The sequence below is a fragment of the Tupaia chinensis genome, unplaced genomic scaffold, assembly GCF_000334495.1.
Source record: "Tupaia chinensis unplaced genomic scaffold, TupChi_1.0 Scaffold145814_1, whole genome shotgun sequence".
Classification (NCBI taxonomy): domain Eukaryota; kingdom Metazoa; phylum Chordata; class Mammalia; order Scandentia; family Tupaiidae; genus Tupaia; species Tupaia belangeri.
The window spans coordinates 2,755,476-2,773,487 of record NW_006205672.1 but is presented as its reverse complement, the minus strand read 5'-3'; the positions used below and the strand labels follow the sequence as shown (position 1 = coordinate 2,773,487).

The 18,012-nt window shown below is 45.1% G+C and overlaps 3 protein-coding genes across 4 annotated transcripts in view; 2 read left to right on the top strand and 1 right to left on the bottom strand.

Moving 5' to 3' along the window:
* The window catches only part of LOC102487982 (histone H2A type 2-C), a 28,437-nt gene extending 28,136 nt beyond the window's left edge, over positions 1-301 (top strand). Inside the window, exon 2 of one of the 2 annotated variants that reach the window (XM_014584158.2) lies at positions 9-301. In XM_014584158.2, coding sequence (XP_014439644.1) covers positions 9-240 — 232 coding nt within the window. In that variant the 3' untranslated portion in view covers positions 241-301. The remainder of the gene's footprint in view (positions 1-8) is intronic. The other variant, XM_027768304.1, reaches the window with a different exon arrangement.
* A 78-nt stretch (positions 302-379) lies between these two features.
* On the bottom strand, positions 380-810 carry LOC102488409 (histone H2A type 2-B). Its single transcript, XM_006168500.3, has one exon. It carries the CDS (start codon positions 785-787, stop codon positions 395-397), a length of 393 nt encoding a protein of 130 aa, XP_006168562.1. The 5' UTR covers positions 788-810; the 3' UTR covers positions 380-394.
* Positions 811-16,152: 15,342 nt separating this feature from the next.
* On the top strand, positions 16,153-17,293 carry BOLA1 (bolA family member 1). The gene is made up of 2 exons (XM_006168497.2): positions 16,153-16,260; positions 16,617-17,293. The coding sequence occupies exon 2, from the start codon at positions 16,620-16,622 to the stop codon at positions 17,031-17,033; it is 414 nt and encodes a 137-aa protein (XP_006168559.1). The 5' UTR covers positions 16,153-16,260; positions 16,617-16,619; the 3' UTR covers positions 17,034-17,293.
* The last annotated feature ends 719 nt before the right edge of the window (positions 17,294-18,012 follow it).

The window sequence follows — 18,012 nt, the reverse complement described above, 5'->3', positions numbered from 1 at the left end:
TACATGGGGGCGGTGCTGGAGTACCTGACGGCCGAGATCCTGGAGCTGGCGGGCAACGCGGCCCGAGACAACAAGAAGACGCGCATCATCCCCCGCCACCTGCAGCTGGCCATCCGCAACGACGAGGAGCTGAACAAGCTGCTGGGCAAAGTCACCATCGCCCAGGGCGGCGTCCTGCCTAACATCCAGGCCGTACTGTTACCAAAGAAAACAGAAAGCCACAAAGCTAAAAGCAAATAAACCCTGACAAACTAAACCAAAGACCAAAGGCTCTTTTTAGAGCCACCCAAGTTTTCAAAAAAAGAGCTAATGCGCTATATTGTGATCAGCCCTTCATTTGACACTTTGGTGGCTCTTAAAAGAGCCTTTGGGGTGAGTGGGGGATGACTCTTAATTACTTGTTCTTGCCAGGCTTGTGACTCTCCGTTTTCTTGGGCAGCAACACAGCCTGGATATTGGGCAAGACTCCGCCCTGAGCAATGGTGACACCCCCGAGTAACTTGTTGAGCTCTTCGTCATTTCTCACGGCTAGTTGCAAATGGCGAGGGATGATGCGCGTCTTCTTGTTGTCTCGGGCCGCGTTGCCCGCCAGCTCCAGGATCTCGGCCGTCAGGTACTCCAGCACCGCCGCCAGGTACACCGGCGCGCCGGCCCCCACTCGCTCGGCGTAGTTGCCCTTGCGCAGCAGGCGGTGCACTCGCCCCACCGGGAACTGCAGGCCGGCGCGGGAAGAGCGCGACTTGGCCTTGGCGCGGGCCTTGCCTCCTTGCTTGCCGCGTCCCGACATTATGGCAAATAATGCAGTTACAGCTTCTTTTTCAAGGAGAGGGATGTGGAAAGGATAGCCAATTTGATGTAATTTATAAGAGCTACCGGGAGGGGTAAAAGTGAAGTAGTTTGATTGGCTAAAAACGGAGCTGGCTCAAACAGCCAATAGGAAAGCAGAAAGCAGGCTCTTGGTTTGCATCCTGCACTGCAAGGAAATGACGGAATTTTAAGTATCTACCAATCGCTGAGAGCCACATTAAAGCCCCTTATTTGCATGCGAGGAATTTTAAAGTGAGAAGGCTTTTAAACAAAACGCTCTTTCCTACTGAGTGGCATTCTGTAGTTTTGTTTTGTTTCTAGCTTAGAGCAGCGAAGTTCTAAGAAGGAACCTAAAGGACTGCAGAGGGCCTCAAGTAGATGAAGAGCTACTGCCTCTTAAGGGTATGCGATTTTGAAGCTGATTAATCCCTTGAGCCCCGTATTACCCTCTAAATCCCACACTCTGTCTCGTTACAGCCAAAGTCCTTTAAAGAATGTACTAAGGTTGCCTCCTATTGATGAGGTGTGGCCTCGCCCCACCCCCGCCTGTCTGGCGCTACTGGGAATGAGGTTTGGCCCCGGACTAAAATAGATTTGTCATCCTCCTCTTGACCTCCAGGAGGCGTCCGACACCTTGAAACTTGCTTCCTTGGCTTCCAAAATGTCGCCTTCCGTTTTTCTTCCCTCCCCCACCTTTCCTTTATCCTCCCATTGCTCTGCAAATTCCTAAATCCGCGAGTCCGTCTAGACTCTGTCTCCTCTTATCCTCAATTCCTCACTGTCCGCCAGGAGTCTTACCCATTTCCATGCTCCCATCTAACATCCATATTTGTTTCAAAAGCTCGGATCCTTAGACCTAACTGCTTACAGGATACTTCAACTCGTTTGCCCCGATAAATATCTCAAACCCAGCTTTAACTACCGTTAGCACACAACACACCGCCACCCTCCCCTCTGCCTTCTTCCCCTGAATTGCACCAACAAACTATCGAGTATTACCGTATTCAAGCCCGAATCTATGGTCCTCTTCCCTTACCTCAACAGCATATCCGGTCTTTCCATTCTTCTCTCTTCAGCCTTTTTCTCCTGCTCCCCTTTGCCTCCCTCAGCTCTTCCCCAGAGTTCAGCAACAGCCCCAGACGCTGTCTATAGACTCTGATCACTTCCACTATCCTTCACTTGCCTGTCTTAAAAATCTTTTCTGAGGGACCAGTAGATGGCGTAATAGTTACGTTGCTGGACTCCCGTATAGTTAGCCAGTGTTCGAGTCCTGGACCGGATAGTTTAAAACACATCAGGGGGACCAGCAGTTAGCATAATGGCTATGTTGCTGGACTCCCATGTAGTTGACCGCGGTTTGAGTCCCGGACCCGGTGGCTTAAAACTCACGCTGGGCCCATGTGCATGCGTGCCCAAGATCCCGAGAGGAGAATGGAGGAGAAGGGATTGCGGCGTGGCCATCCCCCCTGGGGGGTGATTTCTCGTCTTCTCTCTCTCTTTCTCTCTTTCTGTCTGGCAAGCGCATGTGCCCTATAGCACAAAACTCTAAATAAATAAATAAATAAATTGGGAACCAGCAGTTAGCGTAATGGCTATGTCGCTGGACTCCCACGTAGTCGACCGCGGTTCGCGTCCCGGACCCGGTGGCTTAAAACTCACGCTGGGCCCATGTGCATGCGTGCCCAAGATCCCGAGAGGAGAATGGAGAAGGGATTGCGGCGTGACCATCCCCTCTGGGGGGTGATTTCTCGCTTTCTGTCTCTATGTCTCTGTCTGTCTGGCGAGCGCACGTGCCCTACAGTGAAAAACCTCTAAAAAAAAAATTTTTTTTTTAAATAATAATAAAATTAAATAAATAAATAAACACATCAGGTACATGTGCATGCGTGCCCAAAAATCCCAAGAGGAGAATGCAGCATGACCATCCCACCTGGGGGATGATTTCTTGCTTTCTGTCTCTCTGTCTCTCTCCAGTGAGCACATATACCGTATAGCAAAAACTAAAAAAAATTTTTTTTTTTTCAGAAAGCTCTTTCTGTTTCTTTTCGCTAACTTCCCATCCCTAGGAGTTCTGCATTCTCTATATCACTTTCACCCTTTCCTCAGTCTCCCCATAAGGACAAAAAGTAGAATGGCACAGATTAAAAATAGGCTTCAACTCTATTTCATCCTTCTTCTGATGTTCTCTCTTTTATTCTCACCTTTACTCAACCAGCATTTATTGAGTGCATGTTATTGAGCAATGGGTGTACAAATAATTGAGTCTAGTACAGAAAAGTCTAGAATGAAATGCCCCCAGAAAATGGAGGAAATCTGCTGACTTGAGAGCTAAATTGTTTACTGTTGGCTACAGGAGATTACCCTTTGTACAAAGGCTGGTATAGAATCCAGTCAAGGGGAGTCAGTGTTTCCTCAATAGAATGTAACCAAAGATAGTTCTAACCCAGGTGACTATGTCATTTGAGAAGAGGAATGTGTTAGCAGAACAGCATGGACTAGACAGCCATTGTAGCAGGAATATGTGGTGTCGGCCCAACACTGTATCTTCTGATAGACGTTTAGGCTACTAGAGAAGGTTGCATAAGCCTCACCTTTTCTCACGGCCTAGGTAAAGTATTTCTTTTTCTTTTTCTTTTTTTTTTATATTTTGAGAGGTTTTTGTTATGGGGTGTGTGCGCTCGCCAGAAAAACAGAGACAGAGAGATAAAAAGCGAGAAATCACCCCCCAGGGGGGATGGTCACGCCACAATCCCTTCTCTTCCATTCTCTTCTCAGGATCTTGGGCACACACACATACGTGCCCGGCGTGAGTTTAAGCCACCCAGTGCGGGACGCGAACCGCAGTCGACTACATGGGAGTCCAGCGACATAGCCATTACGCTAACTGCTGATCCCAGTAAGAGAGAAGGGAAGTAAGAAAGCAGATTGCCAGGCCCAGGACCTGAACCATAGTCAGCCAGGTAGGAGTCCAGTCCCCTAACTACCATGCCACCTGCTGGCCTAGGTAAAGTATTTCTAAAGACTACCCAACTCTCTTTGCTCAGATTCTGTGCTCAAGTAACAGCTTCTTGATTATTCTATTTCCAGATAAAACTATGAGACTGAAAAGAAAAGAGCCAAATTTTTGTTGTTTGGTTGGGTTTTTTTTTTGAGAGGTTTTCGCTATAGGGCGCATGCGCTCGCCAGACAGACAGAGAGAGACATAGAGACAGAAAGCGAGAAATCACCCCCCAGGGGGGATGGCCACGCCACAATCCCTTCTCCTCCATTCTCCTCTCTGGATCTTGGGCACGCACGCACATGCGCCCAGCATGAATTCTAAGCCACCGGGTCCGGGACGCGAACCACAGTTGACTACATGGGAATCTAGCGACATAGCCGTTACACTAACTGCTGGTTCCCAGAAGAGCCAGTTTTGAGACTCTAAGTCCATTACTAGACATTGAGTTGGCATTCTAGACTAAACGTAAGTTTCTTGTGTATTTTGTTAGCATGGGCTCCTCCCCCAGAAACCAATCCATTCCATAAATTCTATTTTATTCATTCATTCATCCATTCATTCATTTCTTTTTAGAGAGGATTTTGCTATAGGGTGCGTGCACTCACCAGAAAGACAGAGAGACAGAAAGCGAGAAATCATGCCCCAGGGGGGATGGCCACGCCGCAATCCCTTCTCCTCCATTCTCCTCTCAGGATCTTGGGCACGCACGCCCACGCACCTGGCGTTAGTTTAAGCCAGCGGGTCTGGAACTCGAACCGCAGTCAACTACATGGGAGTCCAGCAACATAGCCATTATGCCAACTGCTGGTCCCCCAGAAATTCTAATAATGTCAACTTTTCAGACTTACAGAGTTGGAGAACGAAACTCATATACTAGGGGCCCGTCCACAACCTTGGCATCCTGCAAGGCACTGCCTGAGGGGCCGGCTGACCTATTCTCTTGACCACTGACTTTTTTTTGAACTTCTGTCATACTGTTCTGTGCTATGAGGAATAATGAAGGGAAAAAAGGTGGCGAATGTTCCCTATGTGAGCCCCGTGCTAGTGGTTACCTACAAAGTAGATATTTAGTGCAATTTTCTATTTCACAGATTAAAAAAACGAGGCTTGGGAGAATTAAAGCACTTACCAAAGGTTATGAAGCCACTTACCAAGACAGGATTAGAATCTAGTGCTGCTTGACTCAAATAACATGCCTGTCACACTTCATTCTCAATCTACATGTTACACTTAATGAAGTCACTTACCCAGCCTTGCTTTCTTCCTTTGTAAAGAGTGAGAGGGAATTAGAATTGATACTTTAGATTCCATAGAAAGCCTTATTAAATAGGTCTAGATAGGCCAATATCCTGTGACTTACACCAGACGCAATTACTGTCTCCCTAGAGCTCCCTTCTGAACATTCTTCCCAGAGTATTATATTAATAAAATAAAACAGAGCAGGCCCTTTGTAAAAGTATACACCAGCACAGGCAAGCAGGCTGGATCTTATTTCCTAACAAGCTCTGGAATTATTTCATTTATTTATTTATTTTTGTAGAGGTTTTTGCCTTAGGGGTGCATGCGCTCACAGAGAGAGCACGACAGAGACATTAAGAGGGAAAGTGAGAAGTGAGGTGGTCATGCTGCAATCCTGCCTCCTCCATTCTCCTCCTGGGATCTTGGGTACACGCTCCTGGCATGAGTTTCAGGCCACTGGGTCTGGGACTCGAACCACAGTCAGCCATGCGGGAGTCCAGCAATGTAACTGCTACACCATCTGCTGGCCCCTAACCTCTGGGATTTTTAAACAAAGACATCTACATTCTTTCCTAGGCAGTTTAGTTCATCAAATATTCATTTTGCCTTCTGACTCCATTCCACTATTCCAACCACAGTCTTGTTCCTTCCCTTTTCCTGCTGCCTCTCCCCACCAACTCCCCTCCTCATACTCGACCACACCCCATTCGTGAGATGAGCAAGATTTTTCACAACTCCCTGCCGTCGCACATACAGCTGCCTCTGGCTGGAGTGCTTCATCCTACTCGACGTAGCAAGTTTCTTCATTGTGGAGGCCAGCAGATAGTGTAGAGGTTAAGGCACTGGGCTCCACGTGGCCACCCATGATCTGGGACCTGGGGCTTGAAACTGACACCTGGCATGTATGCATGCGTGCCCAAAATCCCAAGAGAAGAATGGAAGAGAAGGGATTGTGGTGTGGCCATCCTCCCCAAGGGAGAGGGGGAAGGAGAATTTCTCATTTTCTGTCCCTCTGCCTCTGTTTCTCCAGCAAGTGCACATGCCCAACAGCAAAAGTCTCTTTAAAAAAAAAAAAGTTTCTTCATCTTTCCATTTAAATATCAATTTATTCATAAGGCCTTTCCTGTTACCACTAAAACAGCCTCAGTACGCCTGCATCTCTTGTTCATATCCTAGTGACAGTGCTTATCACTCTATATGCTGTCATCTTTATATTTGAATCAAGAGCCCTTGATTTCTTCTACCTGCCTCTAAATAGGTTAATTAAATGTCTTTGGCATGAATAGCTCAAGCAACATTCTTAGAGAATTAGCACTTTCTTTTCTAAAATATTTATCTTCAGTCAACAGCCACTGTCAAAGTGCCAACCATAAATAGTAGGCTGTGGTAGACAGAATGATGGAAGAGATAATAGAAGCTCTTTAGTTAAGTAAAAATAGTATGCCCTATCATAATAGAGTTGTTAGAATCAGCGAGAATAAATATAAAGAAACTAGTATAGAGCTAGGAGTTGGAGAGGTCCCAAAACTGGGTTAGGAAGCTATGATTGTTAATTTTATGTGTCAACTTGACTAAGCTAAGGGATGCCCAGATACCTTGTAAAACTTTGTTCTGGAGCATGTCTATGAGTATTTCTGGAAGAGATTAGTGTTTGAGTAGGTAGACTGAGTAAAGAGAATCATTTTCACAAATTTAGGTGGACATCAACCAATCCATAAGGGCCTTACAAAAAACAAAAAGATAGGCCAATCCATGGTCTGGTGGTTAAGGCAGTTGATCCCACATGACTGACCACACAGTTCGAGTCCGAGACTCAGGCATGAAAACATGTCGGGTATATATCATTCAATGTGCAGGAATATGCCCAAACTCTTGAAAGGAGGGAAATATGGAGAAGGAATTGTGGCATGACCACGCTCCCTGTACTTTCTCTCTTTCAGGTGAGTACACATGCCCTCTGGGAAATTAAAAAAATAAATAAAAAATGATGGAGAAAGGGCAAATTTGCTCATTGGTGGAGAGGGGACATTTGTCTTATGCTATCCTTGGACACTAGTGCACTTGGTTCTCAGACTTCAGACTTGGATTAGGACTCACACCATCATCCCTCAGTTCTTGGACCTCTGGGCGCCGACTGGGACTTAGGTCATTGGCTCCCCTGGTTCTCGGGTTTCAGGTTTAGACTAAAACATACCACCAACTCTCCTGGTTCAGTCACAGTTGCAGACGAGCTTGCAGAGAGCAGATCATAGGATTTCTAAGCGTCTATAATCATGTAGGCCAATCCCACATAATAAGTGTGTGTACATATATATCTTGTTGGTTCTGATTCTCTGGGGGTTCTAATACCTAGGCAGGATAGCTTCAACCTGGCTGTCTGGATTTATTTCCCAGATCCATGATCATGAGCAAGTTACCTAGTCTCTAAGGGTATTTGCTTCCTCATTGAAAATACTAGATACCCTGTGGGGATGTTGTAGGAATTAAGTGTGCATAAATATAATACATTTAGAATAGTACATAGCCTGCAGCAAAGCAGGAGCATTTCAAATCTTCTTTGAATGAATTTGTCATTTCAAAACTAAACATTGGGGGGGTGGTGACCAGCAGTTAGCGTAACGGCTATGTCGCTGGACTCCCATGTAGTCGACCGCGGTTTGTGTCCCGGACCCGGTGGCTTAAACTCACGCCGGGCACGTGGGCATGAGTATAAGATCCTGAGAGGAGAATGAAGGAGAAAGGATTATGGCGTGGCCATCCCCCCTGGGGCGTGATTTCTCGCTTTCTATCTCTCTGTCTCCCTCTGTCTTTCTGACGAGCACACACCCCCTATAGCAAAAACCTCTCCAAAAAAAGAAGAAAAAAAAACTAAACATTGGATTTATCCTATGACTCAGCAATTCCACTCCTGGTTATCTACCGAACAGAAATGAATTATGTTCAATAAAAAGCATGTATATTAAAGTAGTGTATGAATGTACTGCAATATTGTACAATAATGAAAATGAACAAATTACTACAACACACATGGATGAATCTCACAGATATAATGTTGAACAGCAGAAGACAAATAGTGGCGTGGTGGTTAAGGCACTGGATTCCCACATGGCCAACTGCAGTTCAAGTCCCATACTTAGCAGCTTGAAAAAATCACACCAGGTGCATGTGCATGCATGCCCAAAAATCCCACGAGGCGAATGGAGAAGCTACTACAGCATAGCCATCCCCCTAAGGGGGATTACACCACCTGCTGGTCCCCAAATTTGTAATTTTTTTAACAATTATTTTATTTTGGGGCCAGCTGATGGTGTGATGTTTGCATCACTGGGCTCCTACATAGTCAACCGGGGTTTGAGTCCCAGACCAGGTGGCTTAAAACTCATGCCGGGTGCATGCATGGCCAGAATTCCAAGGGGAGAATGAAGGGGAAGGGATTGTGGTGTGGCCATCACCCTGGGGGATGATTTCTCACTTTCTGTCTTTCTGTCTCTCTGGTGAACGAACAAGCCCTATGGCAAAAGTCAAAAAAAAAATTATTTTATTTAATTTATTTTTTAATTTGACCAGAGAGGGAAAGTGAGAAACCAAACCGCCAGGTCTGGTAGTTGAACCACGGTTAGCCATGTGGGGGTCCAGCACCTTAATCACCAAACCACCTGCCAGCCCCAAGATTTGTAAATTTCTTATGTGTAAATTATACCTCAGTAAGCACAAATTAATTTTTTAATGAACAAATACTGAAGTAATCATCATGGGAAAAACAAGGAGTACTTTGTTGGGCATCCTAATCTTCATTTTACAGATGAATGTTTATTGTTATTTGTTTTGTTTTGTTTAATTACACGCCAAGTAGCCACCATTATCTTTTGGTGCTTAAAGCCTCTAGAAGTCTTAATCTAGCCAAGATACACTTTTACTAAATAGTACATATTATTAGGACTATATTTTTAGTGGAAAGAAAAATAATAAGCTTGCCCTATGGAGCTTGCAACTTGCAAAGCTTTCATTGATTTTTATAATTGAAAGAATATTGATGTTGGCCCTTTTTCTCCATGTATTATTAATTCACTCACCCATCCAATACGTTTTAGTAAACACCTGAGTATGCACCAACACTGAGCTCGGCATCACACATCTAGAATAGAGTGGATACCATTCCCTGTGCCTGGATCTCTCTTTCCACATGGCTAGTTCCCTGAAGTTATTCAAATCTCCGTTTAAATGTCACTCACTCAGGGAGGTTTCCCAGACCATGGCCTCCTATCACTTCCTACCACTGTCACTAGGTTAGCAAATTGCAAAGCCCTGACCAAAAACAAGTTCTAGAGATGCCATTTAACAGCTTTCTAATTCATTTACTTCTCTCTAGCTCATATCCTGTTTTGACTCAGAGTCTCTTTCAGATAGACCACTAATAAATAAATACTCTTCTACTCCTCTCCCTGCTTCTCTTCTGTCCCTTCCTCGGATACTTTTCACGCACTAGCCAAAGTGTGTTTTTTTGTTTTTTGGGTTTTTTTTTTTTTTTTTCAATTTCGCCAGAAGGCATATGCACTTACCAGAGAGAGAGAAGCAAAGTGAGAGAGCATCCTCCAGGAGGCATGGTCACAATGCAATCCCTTCTCCTCCATTCCTCCTTCCTGTCAGGGTTTTGGGTGCACACACACGTGCGCCTGTCTCTCAAGCCATTAGTCTGGGACTTCCCCACACCATCTGCCACTTGGAATCCAGCCACTGTAACCACAAGGCCATGGACTGGCCTGACAAAGCGGTCCTTCTAATAAACATTTTGGCTCTTTTCTCACCGTATATTCTCTCTCCAGATGACTTCACCTCCCCTCCCCACTCACATACTCACCCCCAGTGATCTTATTTCATTTTCAATAATCGCTGACCAGGAGATGCCTCAGTTAGACTTCTCAGATACTAAAATTAGTGGACAAAAGATTAATGGGAAACAGGGACTAGCAAATGGTGTAATGGTTACATCACTGGACTCCCACGTACAAAACTACAGTTTGGGGATCAGCAGTTAACATAATGGCTATGTCGCTGGACTCCCACGTAGTCGACCGCAGTTCACGTCCCGGACCCGGTTGCTTAAACTCACACTGGGTGTATGTGCGTGCATGCCCAAGATCCCAAGAAGAGAATGGAGGAGAAGGGATTGCAGCGTGGCCATCCCCCCTGGGGGGTGATTTCTCGCTTTCTATTTCTCTGTCTCTGTCTCTCTCTCTCTCTGTCTGGCAAGCACACGTGCCCTATAGCACAAACTTCTTAAAAAAAAAAAAAAAAACTGCGGTTTGAATCCCAGATTCCATGGCTTAAACTCATGCAGGGCATGTGCATGTATGCCCAAGATCCTGAGTAGAGAATGGAGGAGTAGAGATTGTGGCATGGCAATCCCCCCTCGGGGGTGATGTCTCGCTTTCTGTCTCTCTGTCTCCCTCTGTCTCTCCGTCAAGTACACATGTCTTATAGCTAAAATCTCTCTTTAAAAAAAAAATTAATGAAAAACAGGAAATTACATAGACTTAAGAGTACCCTCCACAATTGTTGACAGATAAATAATTTTACAGTGAAGAAAACTGACAGATGCCACTTTAATCAAGTGATCAGAATTATTACTAGTAATAGTACAAATTAAGATCACATGTTGGCAGGCAGGTGGCATGGTGGTTGGGATCACTGGACTTCCACATGGCCGACTGCGGTTCAAGTCCCAGATATGGTGCTTTGCTTTCTCACTCCCCCTCCCCCACCCCTGTCCCTCTCTGGTCAAATTAAAAATAAACAAGTAAATAAATAAAATTAAATTAAATAATTCTTTTTTTTTAAAAAAAGATCACATGCCACCTGATAAGTTTCACTGGAAAGGACTCAACATCACTTCTGTAGTTTTCTCACCAAAAATGCATATCCTAAGTCTTAATCCTAGAAGAACATTACACAAACCCAAACTGAATATTCTACAAAATAAATGGGCTGTACTCTTCAAGAATGTCAAAGTTATAAAAGACAAAGACAGGAGCTATTCCAGATTAATGAAGACCAGAGAGACATCACAACTGAATGCTGACTGGATTCTGGATCAGAACTTTTTTTTTTCTTTTTCACTTTACATCTAGGACATTAGTGGAGCAATACAAAAATTTGGACTAAGGTCTGTAGATTAGATCATCATACTACTGTTCCTATGTTAATTTCCAGAGTTTGAGTTATGGGAGAAAATGTCTTTTGTTGTTGTTCTGTTAATAGACATTAGTAAATATATATTAATTAGGGTTCTCTAGAAAAACAGAACTAATAGGAGAGATGGATAGATTTATTTTATTATAAGGATTTGACCCTTTGATTATGGAGGCTAACAAGTCCCAAGATCCCCAAGTTCTTCGGGGTGAATTGTCAAGGTGAAGACCTAAGAGAACAGATGGCGTGATTATTTCCAGCCCAAGTCCACAGGCCTTAGAACCATTGGTGCATTTCTAGTCCAAAGGCTGATCCAGGAGGCGTTGATGTTTCAGTCTGAGTAAGTACAAGGCCAAAAAAAGCCAATGTTCCATTCTGAAGGCAGTCAGACGGCAAGAAGTCTTTCTCGGGAGAGGGCGAGCCTTTTTGTTCTATTCCCACATTAGAGAGGGCAATTTGCTTTACTCGGCCTACAAATTTAAATTGTGAATCTCATTCAAAACAATTACAGACTCACCCAGAATAATGTTTGACTAAATATCTTGGCACTCACGGCTCTTCAAATTGACACACAAAATTACCAACATACTGGTTAGAGGTAAATGGGCTTTCTCTCTGAAAATTACTGTCTGTATAGTGTCAGCTCTGTAGTGCAGTGGTGAAGAGCGCCGGATCCCAAATGGCTGACTGCAGTTCGAATCCTAGTCCCAGTAGCTTGAAAGAACATGTCAGGCACATTTGAATGCGTACTTCAAATCCTGAGAGGATGGAGAAACGGAGAAGCAATTGCAGCATGACCATACCCCTTCGAGGGGTGCTCTCTCCTCTCACTGCCTAGCGCATGCACCTTCTAGAAATAAACATGTGTACACCATATTTATTTCATGTACACATAGATACATGAAATAAATATGGTAAAATGTTAATATTTGGATAGTTTGAGTATCAAGGTGAAAGATATAGAAGAATTATTTGTAGTATTTTTGTAACTTCAGATGTACAAACCTGGTGATTAAATCTTGACATTTCTCCTCTGTTTGAGTTCATTTTTTTCAGTTGCTAACAACTGAATACACTGGGCACTTTAAAAATAAAGGTTTTGGGACCAGTACATGGTGTAATGGTGATGTTGCTGGACTCCCAAATTGGCAGACCTGGGTGTGGTGGCACCTGCCCTATGCCAAATTGGCAGACTACGGTTTCAGTCTCAGACCTGGAGGCTCAAAACTCACTCTGGCTGTCTGTGCATGCGTACCCAAAATCCCAAGGGGGAGAATGGAGGAAAAGGGATTGCAGCATGGCCATCCCCCTTGGGAGGTGATTTCTCGCTTCCTGTCTCTCTGTCTCCCCAGAGAGCACATGCACCTCATAGCAAAAATCTCTCTTGAAAAAAAGAATGAAGGTTTATTTAGCATGTGGTTTTGGAGGTGTGAGGTCTAGGGGCTGCATCTGGTGAGAGTTCTCTTGTGGGGACCTCTGCAGAGTGCTGAGGCAACGCAGGGCATCACATGGTGAGGGCAAGAGTGAGCATATGTTAGTGTCTGTGATTGTCTCATTCCCTTCCCTCATAAACCTACCAGGATTCAGTCTTGATTTGTACATGATCTAATCACCTCCTCAAGACTCTACCTTTCAATATCATAATCAGATTAAGTCTTCATCTTTTTTTTTTAATTTTGCCAGAGGGCACATACACTCACCAGAGAGTCAGGCAGAGGAAGAAAACACAATTTGTCGATTCCAAATTTCAACATGTGAGTTTTGGGAGGACACATTCAAACCATAGCACCCTCCCATAACCAACCCATTACCACATTCTGTGGATTTTACTATCATGATATATTGTAGCCACAGTTTCTTCCTGTCTCCACCCTCACCACCACCTTGGCCCAAATCCTCATCTTCTCTCACCTAGATAGCTACAGTAACCTCCCAGCTGGTCTCCCTGTTGTATTCTTGTCTCTACAATCCATTCTCCACCCTACAGCCATTTATCTTTGCAAAATACAGATTTAAAGTTGGCTAGATACGGGACCAGCAGTTGGTGTAACAGCTATGTTGCTAGACTCCCATGTAGTCAACCGCGGTTCGAGTCCCGGCCCTGGTGGCTTAAACTCACGCCAGGCGCGTGTGCATGCATGCCCAAGATCCCAAGAGGAGAATGGAGGAGAAGGGATTGTGGCGTGGCCATCCCCCCGGGGGGGGTGATTTCTCACTTTCTGTTTGTCTTTCTCAGTCTTTCTTGCAAGCGCACGTGCCCTATAGCAAATAAATAAATAAATAAATGAAAGTTGGCTAGATCCAATACATGGTCCTGATTGCATTTCAAAATTTAAACATAAAAACACTGTGATAATCCATTTTTGCTGCTATAACAAAGTATCACAGATTGGGTGATTTATAAAGAACAGACATTTACTTTCCAACAGTTCTGGAAGCTAAGAAGTCTAAGGTCAAGGTGCTGACAGATCTGCTTGCTGTCTGTTAAGGCTAGTGCTTCAGAGATGGTATCATCAGATGTCCTTACAAGGCCAAAGGGAAAAGGGGGCACGCTCACATCTTGAAGCCCTTTTATAAGGACTAATCACCTCCTAAAGCCTCCACCTCTTTTTTAAAAAAAAATAATTATTTATTTATTTATTATTTATTTTTAATTTTGACCAGAGAGAGAGAGAGAGAGAAGAAAAGCAAGAAAGCAAGTTGCCAGGTCCAGGACTCAAACCATGTTCGACCACATGGGAGTCCAGTGCCTTAACCACCATGCCATCTGCTGGCCCCAAGGCTCCACCTCTTAATACTACCACCCTGGAGACTAAGTTTCAACATGAATTTTGGAAGGAACACATTCAAACCATAGCAGACACAAAGGAAACAACTGGAGAGATTTGAATATCACCTGTATAGTAGGTAGTCGTATTGTATGAGTGCTAAATGTGTTGGAGGTGGTAATGATATCATGGTTATGAAAGAAAATATCCTTGTTCTTAAGAATTATATGTTGAAATATAAAGAATTTTCACTTAACTAAAGTGATTCAGCAAAAAATTATTATTGGGCTGGACCATACCTAGTGGGTAAGAGAACAAGATCCCACGTGGCCAACTACGCTCTTTAAGTCCCAGCCGGCCACTTGAATGGCATGCTAGACACGTGTGTGTGCATGCCCCAAATCCCAGCAGAACAAAGAAATAGAAAAGGGTTGTGGCATGACCATACCCCACGGCATGGTGGGAGTGCTTTCTCCCTCTCCTGCTCGCTCCCTGTCTCTCTGTCTCTGTGGAGCACACATATCCTCTGGCAAAATATATATGTATGTAATTATTATTTTATTGTTTGTTTTATGCACACATATTTCAAAGAGAGATACAAAAGAAGCTAGCAAAATGTTATTATCAGTGAATCTAGGTGAAGAGTAGACAAATGGGATGCTCACTGTACTGATCTTGCAATTTTCCTAAAAGCTTATGTTTTTTTCTAAAAGGCTGGAGAAAATGTTGTAAGTAATACGTTAGATTTCTTGAGTTGGATAAGGGTATTATAGGAGATTGGGGTCATTCCTCGCTTTCTGTCTCTCTGTCGAGTGCACGCAACTTATTGCAAAAAAAAAAAAAAAAAGAGGTTTTACATGGGGGGGGGGGTGGCCATGCCGCAAACCCTTCTCCTCCAGTCTCCTCTCGGGATCTTGGCCATGCATACATGCACGCATGACATGAGTTTCAAGCTGCTGTGTCCGGGACTGGAGCCACAGGGCCAGTGAGTGGTGTGGTGGTTGAGGCACTGGACACTACCACATGGCCAACCACGGTTTGAGTCCCAGAACTGGTGACTTGCTTTCTCTCTTTTCCTCTCTCTATGTCTCTCTCTGGCCAAATTAAAATGAATGAATAAATAAAATTGAGTAAATAATTTTTTAAAAAACTTCATTAGCTGGGCCAGCAGATGGCATGGTGGCTAATAGCTGACTGTGTGGTTCAAGTTGCGGACCGGCAGCTTGAAAACCACGCTGGGCACACATATGCATGCCCCAAATCCTGAGAGATGAGATTGTGGCATGGCCATCCCCTCAGGGAGTGATTTCTCACTCTCCATCTCTCTGTCTCTGGAGAGCACACCTACCCTATAGCAAAAACCTAAAAAAATAAAAATTAAAAAAAAAAGAAAAGAAACTTCTCTAGCTTCGATTTACTCCAAAGACAATGTCAACTCAGGCCTACAAGGCCTAACATGGTCTTATCCCTGTCTCTTCTCCCAGCTCACTGTACACTGGTCATCACCATCATCTCTGAATCCTGAGTTCTGACCATCCCTAACTATACCCTATCGACACCAGAAGGAACAGCTCCCTCAAGGTTCTCTCTCTCTCCTGCACGTCCAACTACCACAGCCCAAGCATGAGGGACAGCATGAGTTTAAGCCACCGGGTCCAGGACTCGAACCGGGGTCAACTACATGGGAGTTCAGCCACATAGCCATTACGCTGCTGGTCCCTGTCTTTTCTGAACCTTTTCCCTTTCTCTCTGTCACCCCCACCCCACCCCAAGACTGGGTGACATGCCTCCTTTGCATCCTGTGCTTAGTCGCCTCAGGGCCCTTAGCACAGGATATTGCAATTGTCTGCTCACCTTTCCATCTTCTCTAATGTTCTATAAATTCCTTGAGGACAGGAACTGCCTTTGCTCCCCAGCCTCCAGCACTACTTTGGCGCTCAATATTCGGTAAATGGAACGGATTTCATTTTCTTGTATGTAAAATAAAGGAGTTGGACTAATCTACAAAATCTACTGCAATAAAATAGATCGAATAATCTGAACCCCAAGTGAGCAGGAAATTCCTCGTTTCTTGCTTCGCCTTGGTTCTTGACATAAGTCGGGGGAACCAGAGACTACAGTTCCCGTGAGCTCTCGGGGCAGCACGTGGCGCCTGCCCGGCCTAACGCGCAGGGAGGACTGCATTTCCCAGCGTGCCTTGGACGTCAGGAGGCCGAGCCCTGAGCGGGAACTGCAGCAGCCGAGGCTGAGCCGCAGGTAGAAAGGGCGCCTGGTGGGGGGGCTCGGACGGGGCACAGAGACATCGGCTCGAAGTTACCGCATACTCTTTATTTTTGCGGCCTCTGGCCGGTTCCTTGCAAATCACCTTAGTAACTAACGCGTCTGGCTCTAATCGCACCCGCGCGTCCACTGCCCTCAGCTGCAGGCCACATCCCCCCGACGTCACACAGAGAAAAGGGGCGGTGTCTCAGGTCTCCCTTCCTGACGTCGAGGCGGGCCCCCTGCAGGAGCTGGGTGTAGAGGTCGGGGTTCGGGGCTGCGAAGACCGCGGGGCGGGTCTCTCACCGAGCGAGAGGCCCTGCTCCTCATTCCTGGCGTTGTTTCTGCTGTAGCCAATGAAGAGTGGGCTGTTGCTCCAGCGCCTGGTCTCCATGTCTGGCCGCGTCTGTTTGTCCCGCGGCAGCACGGGATCCGGGATCATCGGTCCGGTCGAGGCCACCATTCGTGCGAAGTTGGAACAGGCCCTGAGCCCCGAGGTGCTAGAGCTGCGCAATGAGAGCAGCGGCCATGCGGTCCCACCAGGCAGCGAGACACATTTTCGCGTGGCGGTGGTGAGCGCTCGTTTCGAGGGACTGAGCCCTCTGCAACGGCACCGTTTGGTCCACGCGGCTCTGTCGGAGGAGCTGGCTGGGCCAGTCCACGCACTGGCCATCCAGGCGCGGACCCCCGCCCAGTGGAGGGAGAATCCCCAGTTGGACATAAGCCCCCCCTGCCTGGGTGGGAGCAAGAAAACTCGAGGAACTTCCTGAAGCCTCAGTGCCATCCAGAATTTGTAAGGGGCAAGGGCCGTGGGCCTCATTCTGCTGATACATACCTATTCTCCCAAAATAGAAACTCATTTCAGGTCAAAGTTAACCCAAGGAAAGAACGGAACTACTCATACCGCTCCTGCGCTGGCTTTTCAAGAAGGTTTGCCCAGTTTTTCCATGTTAATTTGTGGCTAAGAAACTGCACCTGACCTGATGAGTTGGAAACAGTCCTGTACATTAAAAGGCAAATTACGTCTCGAGTGTGTTGCTGTGTTAATGGCCTGCCTGCTCATCTGTGCTGCACGTGTTCTTCGGAGTAGATATCTGTAGACTAGGATAGTCAGGAAGGGCTTCATAGAGCCAGTGATCTAGTTGAATCTTGATGGGAAAGCTCGGGATTCAACCAGAAAGGAGGGAAAGTGTTGCAGGTATGAGAAGAACCTGAGCTGGGCTGTGAGTCACTGGGTAAAGCAGGGGTTATAGGCAGGGACGTATTTGGATTTCATATGGAGGGAATGTTGGGCTTTTTAACAACCTGGCCTTTTCCAAAAGGTACTTTTATTTGTTTGTAGGAAAAATCTTTTTTTTTTTTTTTTTAAAAACCACTGAAGCAGTGGAAAAGTTTTTTTTTTTTTAAAAACCACTGAAGCAGTGTAATAGAGTAAGAATTTAGAAAATGATTGCAGAAGGTGAAGAAAACTTAGTATCTCTTTTTCTTATAAGCCTTTCAAGTGTTAAGTTGTATTACTGAAGGAAGATCAAATAATGTTTATATAAGTAACTTTCTTCATAGGAAATGTATCTTATGAAAAGACTACCTATACATGGATTTTATTTTTTGCCTGGAAATTTGTACTTGAATTCCATTTTTCCATTAACTTTTTTTTTTTTTGAGAGGTTTTTCACTATACGGCGCGTGCGCTCGCCAGACAGACAGAGAGAGACAGAGAGACAGAAAGTGAGAAATCACCCCCCAGAG